At 41.2% G+C, this 23399-nt stretch overlaps 1 protein-coding gene across 1 annotated transcript in view; it reads right to left on the bottom strand.

The window, feature by feature from the left end:
• Nucleotides 1–1803: 1803 nt before the first annotated feature.
• The window catches only part of sgca (sarcoglycan, alpha), a gene marked incomplete at its 3' end in the record, with an annotated part of 46299 nt that continues 24703 nt past the window's right edge, over nucleotides 1804–23399 (bottom strand). Inside the window, 6 exon segments of the mRNA XM_078529148.1 lie at nucleotides 1804–1840; nucleotides 2085–2111; nucleotides 4351–4539; nucleotides 8965–8991; nucleotides 12673–12884; nucleotides 17902–18055. Of these exon segments, the coding sequence (XP_078385274.1) occupies nucleotides 1804–1840; nucleotides 2085–2111; nucleotides 4351–4539; nucleotides 8965–8991; nucleotides 12673–12884; nucleotides 17902–18055 (646 nt within the window).

The raw sequence follows: 23399 nt of genomic DNA, 5'->3' as shown, positions 1-23399 counted from the left end.
TTAACGATTTATCTTCTTAAACCAGAAAGTTGATGTATTATAGTAAAAGGAGATTTTTCCAAAAGCTTTTATGCTTTTTAAGCTTTGATGGAAGATAGAAATGCTCAGTTTGTTGAATATTTGATTACTCGAGTCTTATTTTAACTTTTCTGCAAAAGCAATACTCGTACAATTGTCCATATAAAAAGCCTTGTTAAGTCAAGCAATTCCATTAATAATCCGATTCTGAAAACTTTCCTGAAATGTATGTAAGTAAATACCGTATGAATATGGAATCTATTCAAGTTCTTTTTCAATGTAATTGGTTAAGAGTAATAAAAGTGACAAATCTCAAGCAGGACTTTTCATAATAGTAAACAGTGTACCCATTTATATATTGTTTTTAACAAAGGCTGGTTATATTTGGACTTGTTTAGTAGGGCCATGTGACCCAAAGTGAATTGGTAGAGTAATTGAAACATTTTCAGGCTCATGTTGCACCTGAGCAAATAATCTAAGCTGATATTAAAGTGCAGTGCTAAAGGAGCACTGCATTGCCTCAGATGCTGTCCTACAGGCAAGACATTAAATTGAAGTCCCATCTGTGCCTCTATTAATATCAGAACAGGGAGATTTCCTAACCTGCTTGCCGACATTCCTCCCTCAACCCAAAAGTACTCTAAAATGGTTTAACTTGTTACTCATTGCATTGCTGCCTTTGGGATCTTGTTGTACACAAAATGTGTTTGCATTCGTGACTGTAATTGCAACTTCAAATTAATTGATTTTATGTGAATCACTTTGGGATATTTCTGCAGAGAAGAATGAAAGGGTAAATTTTCTGACCGAGCAATTCCAATTCCATGGGCTGAGCTGGGAGATTGACTTAAAATTCTTTCATGTGGCCTATTGTTCCTGTCAACAGACCTTGCGCCCAGTAATACTACTTATACCAACACTGATTACTGAAATTACCTATGTAAACATTTATAATGGAAATCTGTGTGCAAATTTTACATATAAACAGCTGCTTGTCACTATCTTGTATCCCTATGGCATGGCATTCCTAATTGTATCTCCTAATTATGTCTCTCCTTTTCCTCTATTATGCAGATAAACTTTATTTTTCCATAACTAACATTCAATGGCATTAATATCACTGAATCCCCTCCCCCCCATCAACATCCTGGGGGTTACCATTGACTGGACCAGCCATATAAATACTGTGGCTACAAGAGCAGGTTAGAGGCTGGGTATTCTGTGTCAAGTAACTCGCCTCCTGACTCCACAAAGCCTGCCCACTATCAATAGGAGTGTGGTGGACTATTCTCCACTTGCCTAGATGAAGCTTTTATTCCCTTGAGTATGGAAGATTAAGGGGTGATTCAATTGAAGTGCTTAAGGTGTTGACATGATTTGACAGGGTAGATAAAGGGAAAGTATTTCCTCTGATAGGGGAGATCAGAACAAGGAGTATAACCTTAATTAGCGCTAGGCAGTTCAGGGGCGATGTCAGAAAGCATTTCTTCATACAAAGGCTAGTGGAAATCCGGACCTCTCCCCAAAAAGCAGTTGAGGATGGGTCAATTGAAAGTTTTAAAACTTGAGATTTCTTGTTAGGCAATGGTATTAAGGATTACAGAACCAAAGCAGGTAAATGGAGTTAAGATACGGAACAGCAATGGTTTAATGGCGGAACAGGTCTGAATGGCTTACTTCTGATCCTACTTTCTAATGTCCCATGCTATTTAAATATTTTATGTTAATCTTACTTTATTTTAGAAGTTGCATTCTGTTTTATATTCTTCCAGTGCTGAAATACTTACCAATGTCTTTTTGCTGTTATGTCTTTGGCTGGTTTCTGCAAAGGACAGAATCCATAGAGAAAGCATTATGGTAAGGCTGTTAGATGAGTTACTTACTGTAGCAGTATCATGCATTGAACTGTAGGTGGTGTGAATGATCTGTTAAAGCAATCTATTTTGCTACAACTGGTCAAATCTGAATGGATTTGTATTTAAACCACTAGGCAGTGCACTAATACTTCAACCCATTTAATATTATTTCAATAATCTTGTTAGTTTACAATTTGAGAACAAACTTACCCGGGATAAGGATCGCTGTGTGGCTCCCTGATGGAAAAATACATGGTTTTAACCATAAATAAATAGCTAACACGTGTATAAATTGACAACAAATGAATACACACTTCTTTGATGAATCCAGTGAGAATAAACCATGCAAATTTTGACACTCAAAAAAAAATTGATAGTGACATATTCTTAACATTCCACGTTGAATTTCAATCCAAATATCCCAGGATAACCTGGGGCAGAAATTCCTTTGTGTTTCATCAGGTTTTTGAGTGTGAAGTCACTGGACTGGGTTTTACGAAGGGCAGGTGGAAAAGAACGAGGGAGAATAAAGTATACTGGGGGCAAAGCACAAAGCGCAACACTACCATGCCCTCCCCCCACCCCCACCCCGGAATGATGTGCCTTCTTCCTTCCCACCTTTTTTCCACTTGGCCTCAAAACTCCCCACTCACGTCTGCCTGCCCATGCCAATCGTATTGTGGCATGGACAGCATAATAACCTGGGCAATTGCCTTGGTAACAAGCTCGTGCCCCCTGGCACCCCTGGCGAAAACACGCCCGGCAGGGCCTGGTGTTTCACGTACCAATTTCGCAATGGGAGATCCTGTGTGGGAAGTGCAGGCCAAAAGTGGCAGCTGCCAAGTTGGGTAAGGACTCATTCAGTGTCCCTGGTGGCTTCCTGAAGTGAATATTGACCTTATTGAAATAGGATTGGGGGCTCCTGTGCTTGTATTCGGATCCTTTTAAGAAATTGGTGCCAGAAAATGGATTGTATAAACTTTTACCCAAGTATTTGTTTTGCAATATTTATCATTGTGCCCTGTTGCATTTTGATAAATTACATGAATGTTGTCATTTTTATTTTTTTTCTCATGTTACAATCAAAACACAGTTGCAATTTTTGCTTAGTCCACTGTGACAAGATTTATTGTGGCTAAAACACATTTTCAATTGTAGTTTGGATGTTTAAATAATGTTACATTGTGTTATTTTACATGTAAATGTTATAAATATGAATGTTCACACTATCATATAATGAAATCTACATGTTATACAGGCATAAGTGCCAGAGTAAATGGAATTTGGAACCAATCCAGTACCTGTATTTTGGAGCTGATTTACCAAATGCACTTTTGTCAGGGTGCCTTACCTGCCAGATTCATACATTCAAAAATCAGCCCTTCTACCTTAAATCATGGTATACATAAGTATAGTTTTAATAGGCTGAGAGAACTTGGAGAAATGGTAACTGCGGCTTTTTACCAAAACAATAAAATAATATGTATTTTAATATGTACTTTCAATTCAGTCTTGTGCAATATATCCATTGAGGAGAGAAAAAGAATGTCTTTGGTTTCTTTCATATGATTATCTGAATATGATCATTCAACACGCTACCATTTTATAATGCATTTGTGCTTTAAAGAGACAACAATGTTTAACTGACACTTGCATCCCTATTACAGAGTATGATGCTTCAGATGGAAACTAGTCAGTGGGAGGAATATGACCTTCCATAAAAGTGTGTCACAGGATTTATTTTACAGCTTAATAAAATCGTTTATCTGAAGCATCAGCTCTTCTTATCATTGTAATATGAAATGCTGCACAGTAAAATAATCTGCTTTAAATGTTTTGTCTGGAGTCTATTTAAAATAGAAAACTTCCTGGGTGTTTTACTGCCACTTTTGTTTTGATGCACACACAAAACTATTTCCTGTTGGTGCAATATTGGTTTTATAATTGGCTCATAAGTGCAAAATGGAAGAGATAAAAACTACCTTCAGTTGGTGATCTTGCACCAATTAGTGTTTACATCTCCGAGATCTGCACTCCTCCAGTTCTGTTCATCCCCCTTGTGTATCCCCTATTTTAATCACTCCACCATTGATTACTCTGCTTTCAAACACCAAGACCCTAAAATTTAGAATTTCCTCACTAAACCGCTCTACCTAGTTAGCTACCAAGGAAACCAAACACACACTTGCAACGCTCTTTGCAACTTTATTTACTGTGAGACCAAGCTGGCTGTAAAGATGGGTTATGAACTATTGTAAACTGTTTATCTGATTTAAACTTTTTTGATTTGGATGAAAAATTAAAATTGCAGCCCTTATTAAACAAGCTTCAAATTTAGAATTTTTCAAATTTTTAAACCTAAAACAAAAATAAACTAGATTTACAGTATATTGAACAGAGAATATTCACTGATTCTTCACAACATATTGCTCATTTCTCTCTGACATTATGACAGTTTAACAATACAGGAACTTACTGTTGGTCCAATACAAGAGGTACACGGGAAGTGTCATAGTTGAAAGGCAGACGTGGGGGAGCTCTTTCCCCAGTTCTTGCATTAAACATGGGGAGAGTGGAGAGAGGCCGTAGGCCTTCCCTGCTTTTAGCCAAATCTCTAAGTTCACTGGTATTATCTTGAATTGAGTGATGATGGACAAGTTGAATGCTAAAAGAGGAAAAGGTATAAGGCATACAATAATTAATTTTTGAACATGTATTGCATTCATCATAATGACTTTAATATCTGCAATTATCATAATTTGCAGAGCAGGAGTCCTGATCTCCCAGAGGGTTGAGAGGCTGAGCTTGCTGGAGTTTCTAGGGTTGAGACAATGATGTAGATCCAGTACGCACAGGTGCCAGTTATGCTGCATCCTGACGCTAGCTGAAGGGAGGGGTGAAAAGAACGTAAGATGTGGTGCTGGTTTGGAGTGTTCATGTAAAACTGACAAGACCAGCTACAAAGTACATTGAATTTAAGGTCTTGGAGCATCCATCTTCTGCATCAGAAGATGACGCACACTACAAGGAGTGGAGTCAGACTAAACTCAGGTCCAAAATTACTTGCTCTTGACTCCCATTGAAAAGGGTACTCCCAATTTCCTTGTCCATAAAAGTATCAATGTACAAGTGGAAAATGAAATCAGCAGCTTCTGCAAACTGCAGGGCTAATTTCACTTTTGCTATGTCTTGTCGTCATTCCCAGACATAAACCTGACCATATAAATACAGCATTATCTGCTTGCAATGCAATCCCTGTTTAAAAGTGTGTCTTGCAGCCAGAATTCCATCAAATACTCCTTTCTGTCTTTGCAGGTCTGCAAGTGGAGCATGACAGAACTGTTGATAGGCCCTAAAAAATATTGTATCCCATAGCAACCACTTGCATGCACGAATACAACTACACACATTCCAGAGGATACTGTGTACAGTGGGGCAACAAGTGGTGCTAGTGGAGTTGGGACTGTCATCAATGACACCCTACATTTTGAGGAAATGTAGCAGTGTGGTGAAACTGGGCAGTCCTGTCACGTTGTTGATGACAATCATTGGGAAAAGAGACAAAAGTACTGGCATTCTGACCAGTGCATCGCTGATGTATTTAATACACTTTGGCTGATACAGCAAATAATCTACGCACTAGTCTGGAAAGAGATGAAAAAGCAGCAAGAGACAGCAGAATGAAGTTTGGTGAAGTACGCCATTGGTATTGGAGTAGAATGAAGAGTGCCGGAGGGCATGCCTAACAATGAGGTGTCAACCTGGTGAAGCTACAACACAGGACTACTTGTGTGCCAAAAAGCATAAGCAGCAAGTGATAGACAGAGCTAAGCGATTCCACAACCAACGGATCAGATCTAAGCTCTGCAGTCCTGCCACATCCAGTCGTGAATGGTGGTGGATAATTAAACAACTCACGGGAGGAGGAGGCTCCACAAATATCCGCATCCTTAATGCTGGGGGAGCCCAGCACAGCAGTGCGAAAGATAAATCTGAAGCACTTGTTATAATCTTCAGCCAGAAATGCCGAGTGTATGATCCATCTCAGCCTCCTCCAGAGGTCCCCAGCATCACAGATGCCAGTCTTCAGCCAATTCAATTGACTCCATGTGATATCGAGAAATGGCTGAAGGCACTGGATACTGCAAGGGCTATGGGCCCTGACCATATTCCTGCAATAGTACTGAAGACTTGTGTTGCGCCCCTAGCCAAGCTGTTCCAGCACAGATACAACACTGGCATCTCCCCAGCAATGTGGAAAATTGCCCAGGTATGTCCCATACACAAAAAAAGCAGGACAAATCCAACCCGGCCAATTACCACCCCATCAGTCTACTCTCGATCATCAGTAAAGTGATGGAAGGGATCACCAGCAGTGCTATCAAGCTGCACTTGCTTAGCAATAACCTGCTCACTGATGTCCAGTTTGGGTTCCGCAAGGCCACTCAGCTTCTGACCTCATTACAGCCTTGGTTCAAACATGGACAAACAAGCTGAACTCCAGAGGTGAGATGAGAGTGATTGCCCTTGACATCAAGGCTACATCTGACCAAGTGTGGCATCAAGGAGCCCTAGCAAAACTGGGGTCAATGGGAATCAGGGGAAAACTCTCTGCTGGTCGGAGTCATACTTAGTATAGAGGAAGATGGTTGTTGGAGGTCAGTCATCTCAACTCCAGGACATCACTGCAGGAGTTCCTAAGGGTAATGTCCTAGGCCCAACCATCTTCAGCTGCTTCATCAGTGACCCCTCCATCATAAAGTCAGAAGTGAGGATGTTTGTTGCTGATTGCATAATGTTCAGCACCATTCACAACTCCTCAGAAACCGAAGCAGTACATGTCCGAATGCAGCAAGACCTGGATAACATCCAGGCTTGGGCTGACAAGTGGCAAGTAACATTCGCGGCACACAAGTGTCAGGCAATGACCATCTCCAACAAGAGCGAATCTAACCATCACCTCTTGACATTCAGTGGCATTGCCATCACTGAATCCCCCACTATCAACATCCTGGGGGTTACCATTGACCAGAAACTGAACTGGACTAGCCACATAAATAGATTGGCTACAAAAGCAGGTCAGAGGCTAGGAATCCTGCGGTGAGTAACTCACCTTCTGACTCCCAAAGCCTGTCCACAATCTACAAGGCCACAAGTCAGGAGTGTGATGGAATACTCTCCTTTTGCCTGGATGAGTGCAGCTCCAACAACACTCAAGAAGCTTGACACCATCCAGGACAAAGCAGCTGACTTGATTGGCACCCCACCCACAAAGATTCACTACCTCCACCACTGACGCACAGTAGCAGCAGTGTGTACCATCTACAAGATGCACTGAAGAAACTCACTAAGGCTCCTTAGACAGCACCTTCCAAACCCATGACCACTACCATCTAGAAGGACAAGGGCAGCAGATACATGGGAAAACCAACAATATCGCCGTTCCTTCACTGTAACTGGATCAAAATCCTGGAACTCCCTCCCTAACAGCACTCTGGGTGTACCCACACCACATGGACTGCAGCGGTTCAAGAAGGCAGCTCACCACCATCCTCTCAAGGGCAATTAGGGATGGGCTATAAATGCTGGCCTAGCCAGTGAAGCTCACATCCCTTGAATAAATAATTTTTTTAAAAAAAACATGAATGTGGGGAGGGAAGACTTGTGTGCTAGGGCTGCAGGTGACGCAGAGCTAAAAGGAGGCAGTAGTTCTGGTCAGATCATGAAACTTTTTTGAGCGTTGCAGCCAGGCCCTAGGTGCTACATTTTAGGCATTTCTGTACTCTGTCACCTCTGCCCACTTGTGCTGTACGACTTGCCTGGATCGGTTCTTTCATCCCGCCTGCTTCCTCCTGTCTGTCTCCTCTGCTAACACCTCCAGAGCATATTCTGAAAATGGGTGGGGATGGGGTGGGGGGCGCTTTGCGGCCTTCCTGCACCATCTCTGCTTGTTATTTGCTCTGTTTAACTCTAATTCAGCTCACTTAAGATGTATCTACCCTTTCTGACAATCAAATTTTCCCCAAGCTTTTTACTTCCTAGGAGGAGGCCACTGTGGACACTCTGCATGCAAGAGTAGGTAAGGGAAAGTGAAGCCAAAGGTATATCGCAAAACAAGTTCTGTTTGAAGATATCTCTTGCAACCAGCATTTCAACATATGTCATTATTCTACCATTGTAAGTCTGGAAGAGCAAACTGCATGGCTCATTTAATAGATAACAGTACGCAGCATCCTATATCCTTTTCATTAATGTTTGCAAACACTAGTGCAACAACACATATCCTGAAATGTATAGCAAAATGACCTTGAAACATTAGCACTGGGTAACACCAGGGTGTAAAGATGGTGAGGAACAAGTAATATTCGCAGCGCAAGAGATGAGTCTGCTGCCTGAATAGCCACAAAGCCATAACAGTGACCCCCTGTGCTTTCTCAAATACTGCATTGTGTTGAAATTGAACAAGCATGCAATGTTCATATTATAAATCAGCGGAAGAGGAGATGAAAGTTCAGGCTATGGTAATTAATACACCAGTCGTGTTTTTAATATTTGTTTCAGCACATTAGTTGAGAAAGCAGCACTAATCTGGATTGAGCTAGAGGCAGAAAAGTTAACGGCAGTGATGACCTTGCCTTCAGCTAATAGCTCCATGCAACAAATGTCAAAACTCTGTTGCTAGCATCCTGATGACCCAGAGATTGCTTTGGCAATTGTCCACAACCCATATATACTGGATTTGGGATCCCTCACTAACTTTACCTTCATTTACATTGGTCACTATCACTGTAATCAGCTCCAAAGTGCTCTGTGGCTTTCTCACTCAGCTCAGGTGGAAGTTGTCTCCTTTTCATATGCTTTCCCTCAACATCTACTCCTGTTCTGTTGCATTCCTATAAATAATTTGCTAACTGTCTGCTTACCAATGATATAGCAATGGACTTTCTTCAGAACTTTAAAGAATAAACTTTGCATTGTATCATGCATATGAAGACAGTTGCTAAATATGCGGTATTCAAAATATCAAGATCTGTTTTCATGAGCTAAACTTTTTTGTAATGAAAAAGGTAAAGAATCAATGGTCACTTACTCCGAAGTCTTTACGTCTCTTTTTTCCCTGCAAATGAACAAAATGAGAGTAGTCAATAACATGCATTGAATGAAGGGAAGAGGAAATCATAGGAGGTTCTTCTGTAAATGTGAAAAAGACAAAACAGAAGCCTGTGCGGATCACCAACATTCAGACCAATTAACACGTAGGTCTAGCATTTGTAATTATAAGACAATTTGAGTATTGTTGAAAATGAGAGACATTTTTGTCAAAGCTTTTCATCTTGCACTCATCAGGACATTTTGCAAGAAAATGCCATTGTCAGGGGAAACAACATATTTATACTGTATAAGAAGAGACAGAACTGTTCTGTCTCTTATACAGTATAAATATGTTGTTTCCCCCGACATTGGTACTTTCTTGCAAATTGTCCTGATGAGTGCAAGACGAAAAGCTACGACAAAAATGTCTCTCTTTTTCAGCAATACTCAAGTTCTGTACTACCAAACGACTCTAATACAATTTATTAAATACAGTCAGATGGGCTTGATGCGCCTTCAAGAGATTCACCGATTAACAACTTTAATCGTAATATTTTTAGTTGTGTGTTTAGTTTATTACAGTGGTAGATTTAAACAAATATGTTAATATGGTTTGTTTTTCTTCCACTAATACCTTGAAATATCTATGTGGCCCTTCAATTGCTGTTTCTTTATTGTTGTTTTCCTTCCTAATTTGTTCCTTTCATTGGCACCGCTTATTACTCCCTATTTGTTTAAGCCTATTGACTCTGTACAGCTATCAATCCTGAAATTCCTGGGTTGAGGGAGAGCTGAGTGCAGATTTGAGCCTCTGGAAGGCACAGGAATTCGGGCTGGGTTTCCACCTGAGGTTTATTCTTCCATAAATTCTGCTGAATATCACAGCGCACTGAAAAACTGCCCATATTCTCCATGTTCATGTAGGACAGAGTGGTCTCTATGCTCTGCACAAGGACCTCCAGGTCTTTGAGTCCTCAGCAGAACCAGTTTGCCACCTCCCCCTCCTGCAAGTGGGCAACTGTGATGTCCCATTCCCTTGCCTCAGCTCCTGTGCACTGGTGCCCATAAAATCGCCACGTGAAGATGTGTCCTCGAATCTAACCTCTAAAGGGCATGGAGCATCAGTACCTGAGCTGGTGCTTATGAGAGTCAAGAATACTGCTGTCCTCTTCCTCCACCAGCTGAAAGGCATTGACATTCTCAGCAGCTGAAATGAAAGAGAGCTACAAGGATCAGCTTGTAGCGTGAGTGAGGTTGGTGCTGAAAGCATCTGCAGTTCGTCATGCAGCTTGTGTGGGGTGTGGGAGATGTCAGAAGGGACAGCAGATTAGGTATAAAGAAACCCTGCGTGATGTCTCCTCCTGCATTCGCAGTGCCACAACCTCCGGTCTGTCCCTTCCCATTTGGCCAGCAAACTGTCCTTAAGAGGAAAGAGGATGTGCAGAGTGGCTTTCCCTCTTCTGGCAAAAGCCTGTTGCCTTGAATTGTGTGCGACCTTCTCCTGCATGAAAGAGGGAACTTAGCCATTAAGGGTCTTGTGAGATGTTTAGAGAATGTGTCTGTCAGCTGTGTGTGGGTGTGAGTTATAGATAAGTAAAAGGTTGAAATAGTGGCAAGTGTGATGAAGAGATGCAAGTTCAGTGAAGTGGGGTGCAGTGCTTGTTGGACTGTGCAGGTGTGTTCTGTGTGTTGCAAATAATGAGGCTGTGAGTACTGCAGCTATGATAAGAGAATATTTCAACAGTCTCCTTACCTATATCAGCTTTAGTTAAATCATTGTCCTTTTTCCCCTGCATTGCAGCCAACATCACCTAGCCTAAATACATAACTTTCTGCAGGCAAATTATAATGGCACGGCAGGAACATTGTGCATGACTTCTGCACTTTCTTCTTAATAAAGCAAGGATGGGGATGTGTGAAAAGGCTACCACCTGCTTTTTGTAACTAATGTGTCTTTTCATCTCTTAGTGCTGAACCTTCCAAAAGATTAAGGCCCTGAGGAGGATCCAACGGCAGTTCACATGCCTCCATGGTAACTGAAAACAGATCGTGGATTCTCCTGAATTCCTGGCTCATTCCATTTCACTGGCTGAACATGATTCTTGCTAGTGGATTCCTTGCTTGAAGTCCATCAGTAGCCAATGAAGTGGTAACAAGCTATATAATGAATCTGGAAGAAGACAGTGACTAATCTGAGCAGAGGGACCTGGGTGTATATGTGCATAGATCATTGAAGGTGGCAGGACAGGTGGAGAAAGCAGTTCATAAAGCATACAGTGTAACAATTCTGTGATTCTGTGGAATGAAAGAAAAAACAAGTATAAGCAAACCTGCAGCAAAATTGAATACAGCAGAAAATACCATTTTGCAATGACAAATAAAAATTCTAAGAACAGTAAAACTATGAACTATTGTATAAAGGATGCATTCATTGTAAATTAAAGATTTTACAGAGTTTTTGTGGTCTGATAAAATTCAATTGATGTGCTTTACTTCCACGCTTATTTTAATATATACTTGGAAGGAGAAACTAGTTTCAATTTACCTGCCAACAAGGACTCCAGGGTAGATATTTTACCCTCTGCATGAATCTTGATGATCTTGGCAATCATGTCGTAAAACCAAGTTCAACTTTTCTCTGATAGCATAGAACCATATTATCTTTTTTTGACACACATTATCTCTTTTTGACCAATGGTATTGAAATCCAGTTTCTTTTTCTTACTGAATTTAAAAGGTATTTGATTCATTCCTGATAATCCTATGGTACCTGGTGGAGGTTGGAAGCCTTATTAGCACTTTCAGTTATCATGTTTGTTGCAAAGGACTTTCCTTTTAGATGTTGATAACGCTGTAGATGTCACTAAATAAAGCTTCTTATACTGCTAAGATTGCTTGAAAGGAATAAAAAAAAAGATTTAACTGGAAAGACATTATCTCCTTCTGAATTCAGCAAGATGTGATGCTCCATTGTTTACCATTTATCACATACATTATCGCATGTGAAGAGGTTTCTTGAGATCTCAAAAAATGCCATTGACTTTTGATTGTCTATCATAACTTAGCATCGCCAGGAAATTAAACTTACTGCCAAAACAATGATCGCAATGTTAAAAGACTTCAGTGCCAATGAATTATGATGGCTGGTGCAGACTTTCAGATGGGATCTTAAATTGAAGCTACTGCTGCCATCCCAAGTAAAGGGCCCCATGGCAATATTCAAAGAAGAGCACTGGAGTTTCACCAGTGTTTTGGCCAACAGGTATCCTTCAACCAGCATTACTGAACAGATTGGTGTAGACTTTCAACACGCCATCTTTACTTGAAACTGGCATTGCAGCTTGGCCTCCCGTCTTAGAAACAAATAGAAATGAAGTTCAGGTAGGTTTTACAATGGGAGACAGATCCACAACACCAGTATTACACTTGGGTGACAAGTTGAAAATTTCCCCCTTTACCCGCTCATTTATCTCATTGCTATTTGTGGGACCATGTTGTACATAAATTGGCTGCTGTGTTTCCCTACATTACTATAGTGAACACCCGTTATTGGCTGTGAAGTGTTTTGTGACATCCAAAGTAATATAAAATGGAAATTCTTTCCTTTTAATCTCAAATCGCAGAATATACTGGAATGATAAATTTAATGATCGGCAGGTAACAAATCTATGAGACACTGTACTTAAATTATCAAAACAAAACTTACAAGCCTTCTCGACGGCAACACATTATATAAGCAAGGATGAGACACAGAATCAGACCAATTGCTAAAGGAACGGTTATTGTAACCACGTAGTCTAAGTAGTAGTCCCTGTCTTCAAGCGAATCTGAAGGTGGGTTATATTCTCCTCCATCAGTAAGGACACCATCTCCAGGAACTATATCAGCATCAGGGATATCAGGTATGGATTTATCAATCTGCAAAACAAAAATATGGCAGATAAATGTGTTTAGAAATAAATTAATATATGAAACTCTTTCGTACATTTCCTGTCACCTTACCATCAATTCTTATGTCTACATTTTATGGCAATAACCTAAGTAAATTTTTCACAATGTAATTACATTCATCCATCAGTGGTTCTGCTGTAGTTGCTCAGTTTTGCATCTTCTCAGGTACCCATCTTGGACTATGATCAACTCAATTTTCAATAAATTTTGCCAAAATAAAAAATAAGACTTTGGCCACCAGCAGGTTCCATGGACATATTATAATTTTTTTGAACTCAGTTGTCACCGTCTTGTTTCCCTCCAGGTATGATAATCTTATTTTCTGTAACTATATTAACATATATATTAAATATTTATTTTAAAAATCTCACCTGCCATGCCTCCCATTCTTGTGTTTTCAGCCTCCTGCCTGCCTCACACCCCCCCCCCCATCAGGTCTCACCATTGAGATGGGTCATGCTGCTTTCTACTTTCTGGCCCTGGTTTACCTCTTTATTCTACAGACTCCTCCTGGTCCCTTGTGTGCTTTGATCAATTTGGCCTACTCACTGTATAGAGATCTTTCCCCCCACCTCACCCCACCTTTAACTGCCTGATTCTCAACTTCACCCCTGATGACCAAGTGGCCCAGTCCTAATGGCTTCTCACTGCACGCACCACTATAATCCCTCAACTTGTTCTTCCTTTATTTTGCCTGTCTGGAGGTTTGCTTCCTTTTCCAACCCGCACTTTCTTTACTTCTCAACCCAGAGACCCGTTCCTTACATATCTTAAGATCCTCCCTATTCTGATTTCCTGAACCTGCTTGATTCCTGAACAACTCAAATTTCTCTCCAACCAAACTGGAGTAGGTTTCTTTTTTTTATTTAAACCACATTCCACTGAGTTTTGTTTTTAAAGAAATTCTGTTCTGCTGCTTCTAAAAAAACTCTGGAAAAATAGGACTACAATATAGGTGATTGTTTCAAGATGGCTGTGTGCACTGTTAAATAGGCATTAACCTGCACTACTCTGTGCTGGTGGTCAAATGCTATTTGAAAGAATGATAGCTCTTTGTGATCATTACAATTTGATATTGTGCACAGATTGGGTCTGGCAACTTGAGTTCAGTAATCACCATTTAGATCGTGCCTTTTTGGGATAAAATCTGCTGAGATGTATCACAGGCAAAACAGAAGCTGAACCAATCAAGGATAGATTAGGAGGGATCTAAGAGGTAGATTTTAAGGGTAGTTTTGAGAAGGGTTCTGTTATATGTTGGTTGGTCTGGCTGAGGAATAATTGCTGAGACATTGGTATGTCCAAATAATAACTGTTTTATTAGATATAACTGTACAATAAACAGATATACAAGACTAGGTGTTTCTGCTGAAGCTATCATCATTATGGGAAATGCTATTTACACAGTCCCACACATTAACCATTACAGCCCTAATACTAGAGTTTCTGGATTGTTCTTTTCCTTTATCTCGACTACAGAGGCACAGGTGTCAGTCCAGGGATAGACCAGAGAAAAGAGAATTTGGAGTTAGAAGGTTGTCCTTTCCAGGACTGAACTTGTCTGGTTCCATTCTTATCTACCCTATCATAGTCAGAGAATCACCTGCACTGGCTTCTCTTCCCAGCCCCACACCAATACTTCTAGTATTCCACAAGGATCTATCCTAAGCCCCTCCTATTTCTCATCTACAATGGTGGCATCATCCAAAAACTCAGCATCAGTTTCCACATATATGTTGACAACAGCCTCCACAAGCTCACTATCTCTTTCAACCTCCCCACTATACCTAAATTGCCAGGCTCCTTGTCCAACATCCAGGACTGAATGAGCAGAAATGTCCTCCAACTAAATATTGGGAAGACCAAAGCCATTTGTCTTCAGTCCCCGCCACAAACTCCATTCCCTAGTGACCAGCATCATCCCTCTCCCTGGCAAATGTCTGAGGCTGATTCAGATGTTACGAATCTTGTCACATTTGATCCTAAGATGAGCTCTGGACCACATACCCATGCCATCTATTTTTACCTCTGTAACGTTAGCTGACCCCACCCTTGCTTCAGCTTATCTGCTGCTGAAACCCTCTTTCAAGTCTTTGTTACTTCTAGACTTGACCATTCCAACGCACTCCTGGCTGGCCTCCCATCTTCTACCCTTGATAAACTTGAAGCCATCCGAAGCTCTGCTGCTCATGTCCTTACTCACACTATGCCTTGTTCACCCATCACCACTGTGTTCACTGACCTACATTAACTCTTGGTTAAGCTCAATTTAAAAAATTTCAACTTTGTTTTCAAATCCCCCCATGACCTCGCCCCTCCCTATTTCTATAACCTTTTGCAGCCCTACAACACTCCGAGATGTCTGCACCCCTCCAATGCTGGCCTCTTGAGCATCCACGATTTTAGTTGTTCCACTGTGGTTTAATTTGTCTGCTCCATAAGCTCTAATTCCCGCCCTAAACCTCTCCACTGCTCTTCCTCGCTTTTCTCCTTTAAGGCTCTCCTTAAAACCTGTCTCTTTGACCAAATTTTTGGTCATTTGTTCTAATTGCTCATTGTGTGGCTCAGTGACAAGTTTTATTTGGTAACGCTCCTGCAAAGTCTTGGAATGCTTTACTACGTGAAACATGCTACGTAAGCACAACTTGCTGTTGTTGTCTGGAGGGTCCCATGTGAAAAGTGGCTGGTAGTGTCTCCATGGAAGTTTGAGCAGGGTGGCATCAGCAAGGGAGAAAGACTTGCTGTCAGTGAGTCGGGTTTTGGCCAGGCACAGAATATTGTTGAAAAGTAGCAGGCGGCTGGTGGGTCTAGAGACAGGAAACTGGGCAGGGCTGCCAAGTTTCAAGGGCCTGCAGCAGCACTTTAAAGGGGAAGGTAACACATCAGAAGCGGAAAAACACTTTACAGCAGAAGCCAACGTGATCAGTTGGAGCCAGGGGTTGACGGTCGCTTGTGGCGGATGTGATCTCGGGGGTGGGAGCATGCTGAGATTTTCTGTGGGCAGAGGAGGAGCACATCCTGTTTTGCAAGTGGCCTCGAGCACTACCATTAATGGTTAGACCAATCACCGTCCAGTATAAACATGTGTGGCACACACTCCACCCATTTATACTGTGAAGTTGTAATTGTGTATTACAAATCACATCCCACCTGAATCAACAGGGTGTCAGCTTAAGTGAGTTTGTTAGTACCTAACACCATTTCTGGACGACTGCCTCCACCCCTCCCCACCCCATTTACATTGAGTGGAGAGAGTTACAATTAACCCTTTGATCTCTGGAATTTTATTGACGAGCAGTAGTTGTAATGACATCCAGTTTGATTCAAACTGGACAACCTTGATTAGATATGAAATTGCCCATTAGTTTTGGATAAAACCTTAACCCATCATTTGCAGCTATTGTTCTGTATATATCAGTTCAATTTAAAAAAAAATCAGTTCCACATTGATTAACTTACCAAAAGAATGATAAAATTGGCTTTACTTTGGTTCATGCTTCTCTGAGCTGTCAATAGTCTGGGCCTCCTACACCTACCAGGAGTGCTGACTCTGTCATTAGCCTATATTTTCATTACAACAGTGGAGAATACATGGGGTAAAATTTTTAGCTCGGTGGGCGGGCGGGCACGCGCCCGACCGAGTGTAAAATGACACGTGATGATGTCAGGCGAGCCATTGTGCACTTGCATGATATTTCGGTCGGCGGGCACACGCTGGAGACAGCACCGCACCCGCCGACAATTAAAAGGCCTATAAAGGCCATTAAAAAGTTAATTAAAAGAAATTTTTCGCTGCCCGCCCAACCTTACGGTTGACAGGCAGGTGAAAAGGCCGAGCAGCCTTTGCACTTTTTTGGAAACCTCATCCACGAGTCGGAAAATTAAAATGAAAAAAAAACTTTAATTTTTCATTAATAACATGTCCCTGCTCATGTCAGAGTCTCAAGGAGATTTGTAAGAACGTACTCACGCGCATACACAAAGTTTGTGTTCAACCCGCTCGCCCGGCACAGGCAGCACCGAGCACTGAAGCTCGCGTTTCACGCTGGGTGGACCTTAATTGGCCTGCTAGCGTGAAATTGCCTTCCGGCCCCAATTGCAATTGGTGGTACACGTCCCACCGAGCCCGCCCGACATGGGTGAAATTCTGTCCATGGTGATTTGATAGGGGTGTCTAAAATTATGAAGGAATAGGACAGAATAGATAAAAGCAGACAGTCCCCAGTGGTTAAGAGTTGACATAAAATTAAGTGCAAGAGATTTAGGATAGAGAACAGGAGAAATATTTTTCCAGAGGTTTTGCGTGGCCTTCACACAGCTTCAGTGAATGGTCAAGGAGGGGATGGCAAGGGAGAGGCATTTACAGTAAGAGCCAAAATGATGATTTTGGCCTTCTTGTTCAATTGATGGGATAATACATGACACATTACTCCAATCATTATAAAATAGCGCTTTCTTCAACTTACTGTGAACAACACTGTGGGAGAGCGACTAGTTATTTCATAAGACCACAAAATAAAATATCACAGTTTTATAAGTTTTAACTGAAAAAAGCTTTTAAGAGGAAGATCTTGGGCTAAATTTTACTCTGGAAAGAATAGTGAGGCTAACAGCGTTTACTGTCATTTATGCACAAATCACACAGCAAATTCCGGAGAGTGCACATGTACAGTTAAACATGCGGACAGCAACTTGCACTGCAAAACCCCTGGAATAAGTCTATGGACAAGTGCAAGTCTAATCATTTGCCCACAGCAAACTCTGGCCACTCTTGAGCTGTAATAATTGGAAATAATCGTTGGTCTTTCATTTGGTGGTTTTCTTGATTTAACATTTTTAGCATAAAGACAAATTATACGTAAGTTTTATTTATAATCCTTCAAAACTTTTAGATGAAGGGAACTACATTTTATTTCACTGTTTCAGAGTGTTTTGGGGGGTGTTTTGTGATATATTATCAATTTTGCCAGACAAAAATACTTACCAATGAAATATTGCACCAGTTAATAATAAAATAAGGACTAAATACATCCTCGCAGCTGATGGGTTCCAGTTGGTCAATGCACTGTTCATCAGGGAGCACTTCATCCTCCAGACAAGAGGGAAAGGGAATATGAGAGCCAATCTTTATGTACACACTGGAAAAACAAATTTATCATGTTATATTTAATTTTAAGTAGGATATGATTTCATGAAATAACTGGCATTCTGCCAAGCAGATTTTAACATTGCAAATCTGGCGAAGATTTTTTTGTATCAAAGAATTACATTCAATGCTAGGTCCTTGGACTTTCAGCAAAAGTAGCATTTTTAAAGATACCAAGGCATCTTGATTAGTGTTGGGTTTTTTTGTTATTATTTGGAAGGATCCATGTGTTCTCCTTGGAAAGAGTTTTGTAGCAACAAACAGATCACAAAGTCTCCAGCAAAACCAGAAAGGATATTTGGATATAGCTAGTTAACAGAAAAGTTATGCTTCTGTGAAGCTCTTTGAGATGTTTTCTATGTTAAATGAATGCCATTGTTGCTGTTACCATGGAGTGCCACAGAGCATCAGATTTCTTTGGATAATAAACTTTAAAGAAATAATTCACTAGTACTTAGTATGGTCATGAAGTATCATATCACCATGCATCTTACAGTGTGACTTTCTGCAAGTCGCTTGTTATTTTGCATTATCAAGTCAAACACACGACCCTCTTAAAATGCCCTCCTCCGTTGTCCTTGTCTGGAAGACTGCCCTTGTTTAGTCCCATTCACACCTATCCAAGCATTGCCAGAGAATCTCTTGCGATGGTTTCTCCTCTTACCCATTCACTATTATCTCAGAAGTCCTCCAAGGATTCTTTCTCGGGCCCTCCTCTTTCATCTATATACTACTCCTTGGCTTCATCATTGACATGGGATGGACTTCCAAACATATGCTTATGGCGCACAGCTCTACCTGACCGCCACATCTCCCGGCTCCTCTACTGTCCCTGTGAGGTCAGATTGTATCCAATGTCCGGTCTTGGATGAACCACAATTTTCTCCAGATAAATATTGGGAAGACCAAAATAATTTTATTTGGCTCCTGACACAAACTCAGTATCTTTGCCACTAATTCCCTTGTCCTCTATTGCACTAAGCCCTGTTTGCCCAATGCCCCAGCCTTTGCTGTATTCCATTCACCTTTACGATTAAATTCCCTGTTACTTATCCTTGTCTTTATACAATGCTGCAAACACCCAAACAATTTCCCCACCAAACTCTTAATTCCTTTGATTTGAGACATTTATGTGACTCTCCTTTCCTCTTCCTTCCTTCTTACCTCACCCAGACCACGGTTTAGAATTATTTCTCTAACCCCTTTTGCATCTCCACTTCTCTCTCCTCCTTTAAGACCCTCCTTAAAGCCCATCTCTTTGACCAAACTTGAGATCCCCTTCTTTGTCTCTTTGTCCATTTTTAAAATTACCTCTAAGAAGCAATTTCAGATGTTTTTCTTCATTGAAGACGTTTTTATATTTGCACATTGTAATGACAGCAGTTATTTTGCTGGCAGTAATTCAGTTTGAAATTTCAGGTAAGACACAAGGTATATACCAGCAGCTCCCTTTTCTTCTTTGGGCACCAGCAAACTCTTCAAAAGTAACAGCCAAACAGCTAGTTATTCACACTACACTATAGTTAAATAGGCCACAAACTAGGGATCTTACACTATAGTTAAATAGGCCACAAACTAGGGATCTTACATTGTGAGTAGCCTCCCTAACAGCAGTTACTTGTGTGTACAACCTTAAAACCTTTTCCTCAACTTCAACTAGGAGTCAACCTTCAATTGCTGATTTTTAATTCATTCAATCATTACGGGGAATAAAACTTGCACACAATGTCTGAAAAAAGCACGGGCACCCAGATGGAGGCATCCCTGATATCAAGGAGTTCGCAGGTCCTGAGGAACAGGCCACAGAACTGCTAAGGAGGTAGTCTGCTCAGCTGTGGGTGGGGTTGGCACACAGTGCTGATGCCAGGTTGGTGGCTGCACACCTGCAAGGTTACCAATGCATCCCTGTGAAAAAGCAGACCCCAACCACAAACTTCCACCCCTGTCTCCTTAATTCCCAAGGGAGTAATGCTTGCCTTTTTTTTTATCTTGTAGCCTTTATTCTTGGAAATCTACCAAAGCGAGAAGTTGGGGTAGAGGAAGAGTAGTGTAACAAAGAAGAAGTCTAAGTAAAGCTTTCCATGAGTTTCTGTCCATGTTCCTCTGCCACCAGCCCTCTATCTATACCCCCTCCATCCATCACTTGCTCTTTTAGTCCCATGTTTCAGCTCAGGTATTTTCACCCGAGGGGAATTCGATTGTGTAAGTGAGAATGTGGCATTATACATTCCCACAGCACGTCAAGTGGGGAATGGTTGAGGATATCCCATCTCCCCAAGAGCAAGGAGCTGGTTGTTGAAGGCTTTGGATTTGTGGTGATCAGAATGCACCTAAAAAAAGGATTTTCGAGGAACGTCACCTACATATCAGCTCTGAGGTCAGTCCCTGAGGATGTCTGATAACTGATAGGTGTGAGTAAAGTCTACAGCTTCCATTTGTGACAACATTAGAAGCATTTTCTTGATTGCAGGCATCAATGGGGCCTTTGACTACTTCAATGCTGCAGCAAATAGCTCAGGGCAGATGGTGACTCTTCCTCCATGGCAGCAGTTTTAAGCTGAATAGGCAGTCCATAGTTTATTCCAGACCCTGGCAGCCAGGATGTGGGCTGCTGACTCTCAGGGCATCCGAAGACATCTTCCATTAGACCAACTAGGCCACTGAATCAATGGGGTCACAGATTCAGGGCCAATTGGAATGGTGAGGGCTAGACCCAACATGCTTGAAGCTCCTGTTGCTCAGACCAACAGCTCATGCAAGGCATCTGGCCTTCCTCATAGCAACATGCTGATGCTACATAGAGGGCAACACTAGGTTACCTGGGAACAAGTTCCTGATGTACAGCCAGACAGAACGCTGGGTAAGCTGCCATGTGAGGAGGACCATCTCATGAAGATTTGTAGCATTGGCGCAACTAACCACCTCTCACAATCTTGACCCTTTTGATGCACCAAGCATAAGCACTAGAATAGGTGAAAAAAGCACGTTTAGCTATCCAGGTGGAGCAAACCTCAGGAAAGAATAGGTTGACTTCTGTTCACCTTGAAGTTTATTGTATTAAAGGAGAATGTACACTTCTCTTTATGGAAATCAGAGCCATAAAAGAAAGGGTGCACATGCTGATGTTCTGTTCAGGTAATGATTATTGACACAGTCTTTTAGGGGCAAAGAGGTCTGATGTGTTGAAATGTTTTAAGATGGGAACTAGACTGAAGGTTTTGTCCATTATTTGAAGACAAGGGGAGAAAGAGTTGAGATAGTGAAGGCTTACTTGTGCTCTGATGACCACCGCATTAGTCACTGAGGAATATTTTGAGTAATGGTCATCTTGATGCTTTCCTCCACATATTTACTGATTCTGAAACAGCCACAATCACCTCCCCAATGAAGTCCCAGTCCAAGCCTTTTTGAATGGCAAAGTTCAGCAAGAAGCAATAAATTAAAATTTTGCACGACTCACAACCTGCAGCAAAAGTGTCCCCTTAAAACCTTATTGGTCTCCTCGATAACCATTCTGGTAGCCTCGTGTCACAGCAACCCTGGAGAGATGGTGGCATAGTGATATTGTCACTGGACTAGCATTCGAGAGACCCGGGATAATGCTCTGGGTTCAAATCCCACCATGGCAGATGGTGAAATTTGAATTCAATAAAAATCTGGAATTAAAAGCCTGATGATGACCATGAAACCATTGCTGATTGTCGTAAAAACACATCTGGTTCACTAGTGCCCTTTAGGGAAGGAAATCTGCTGCCCTTACCTGGTCTGGCCTACATGTGACTCCAGACCCACAGCAAAGTGGTTGACTCTTAAAATGCCCTTTGAACAAGGACAATTCAGGATGGGCAATAAATGCTGGCCTAGCCAGCAATGCCCGCATCCAATGAATTTAAAAAAATTAAAATTGAATGAATGGCCCTATTCCGCTGCTCCATCACTGTGATGCAAGAGTTGGTGAATTTACCAGCTCTCATCTAAACCAACTCTCAGGTCACCTGGCAAATGCATGTCCTTTCTGCATCCTGTTGATTTTCCAAGATCGCTAGTGCCTATCTGAAATTGGTGCCATAAAATTTGAGGGTGGTCACTACCTTCATAGCTGAGACAGAGTAATCTGGACAGATAACCAGGACTGTAGCTTCTCAGTAGTTGTAAATCTCCCTAATTACCTCTTTTGGATACACATCTCCTCACTGATATCCCCATGGGATCAGGGTTGCCTGTATAATCTAAATGTTATAGAAAGGTACGCTCATACAAAATGTTATAAGGGTTTTTGGGAAGCCCTCGCTGTGGTGGTGGAGAGGGGGATGAAGTTAAAATCTCCCACTCCTACAATCAACCCAAAGCAAGGGCAAGGCTGATTAGACCAAACGTCAAAAATTCGTTCCAAAAAAGTTGTTCCCTGCTGTAATACTACTTAAACTATCAACATTCTTCAGGCTCAAAATACCCTCATTTCAGCTTGTCTCAGCTGAGCCTGGCAACATCTGTGCATTCCATTTTTCACTGCAACTTATCCTTAGTGCATTGCAAGCATAAAAGCAATGGCCCTCATTTCTATATACTTAAGTAAGCCACGTAGGATCCTGGCAGGCATATCATGGGAGGGGACGAATTAGAAATTCAAATGTTTCCTTTCTGGGCCAGAAAAGGAATCAATCTTAATTTGTTGGCTCGTCAATCAGTTCCCCCAAATTTTAGGTTTCAGGAATGCCAAAGCCAAAGTGGAATTCCAAGCCAGAATTTTATAGTAGTATTGCTGTTCCTTTGACAGAAGTTTTGAGTGATTTTTTTTTGAGAAAAAGGATCCTAAATTTTCTAGATGATTATTATTAATAGTTTGGAAATTCAGTTCATTCTTTAGGCTTGAGTCATCTTTTTATTTTTCAGCTTCAATGGGCTGGTATTTCAAAGGAATTAAATTTGACACCAATAGCATGTGTAATACTTTTTCCTTTCTATGCATGCCACCTACTGGTAATGAAAGTGACATCCTTTAGAAAAATGTTGCACTGTTCTCTTGCTCGCAAGGATGAAAATGCAAATTTTGCAGCTCATGGAAGTAAGGCATGCACTACGAGCCATGAAATTTTGAGACAGTTAATTTCCTTTTGTAAATTTTCAATAATCAACTCCACTCATTAATTCCTCACTGTAAATAGAGATTGTAAAAAAAGCAAGTGATATGTAGTCAAAGGGCCAGACTGTCGTCTCCCGATGGAGGTGGGAATGGGGTTGGAAAAATAAAAAAGATAGAATTTTTGTCTGCAAATCCCAGTTTACAGTGCCTTCCCAAACCTGCTCTATTTTTTACGTGCCCTTTTCACGGGTCA

The sequence above is a fragment of the Cetorhinus maximus genome, chromosome 25, assembly GCF_964194155.1.
Source record: "Cetorhinus maximus chromosome 25, sCetMax3.hap1.1, whole genome shotgun sequence".
NCBI classification, from domain to species: Eukaryota; Metazoa; Chordata; class Chondrichthyes; order Lamniformes; family Cetorhinidae; genus Cetorhinus; species Cetorhinus maximus.
Note: the sequence above shows the minus strand (reverse complement) of the source record. Positions and strands in the feature narration are given on the sequence as shown.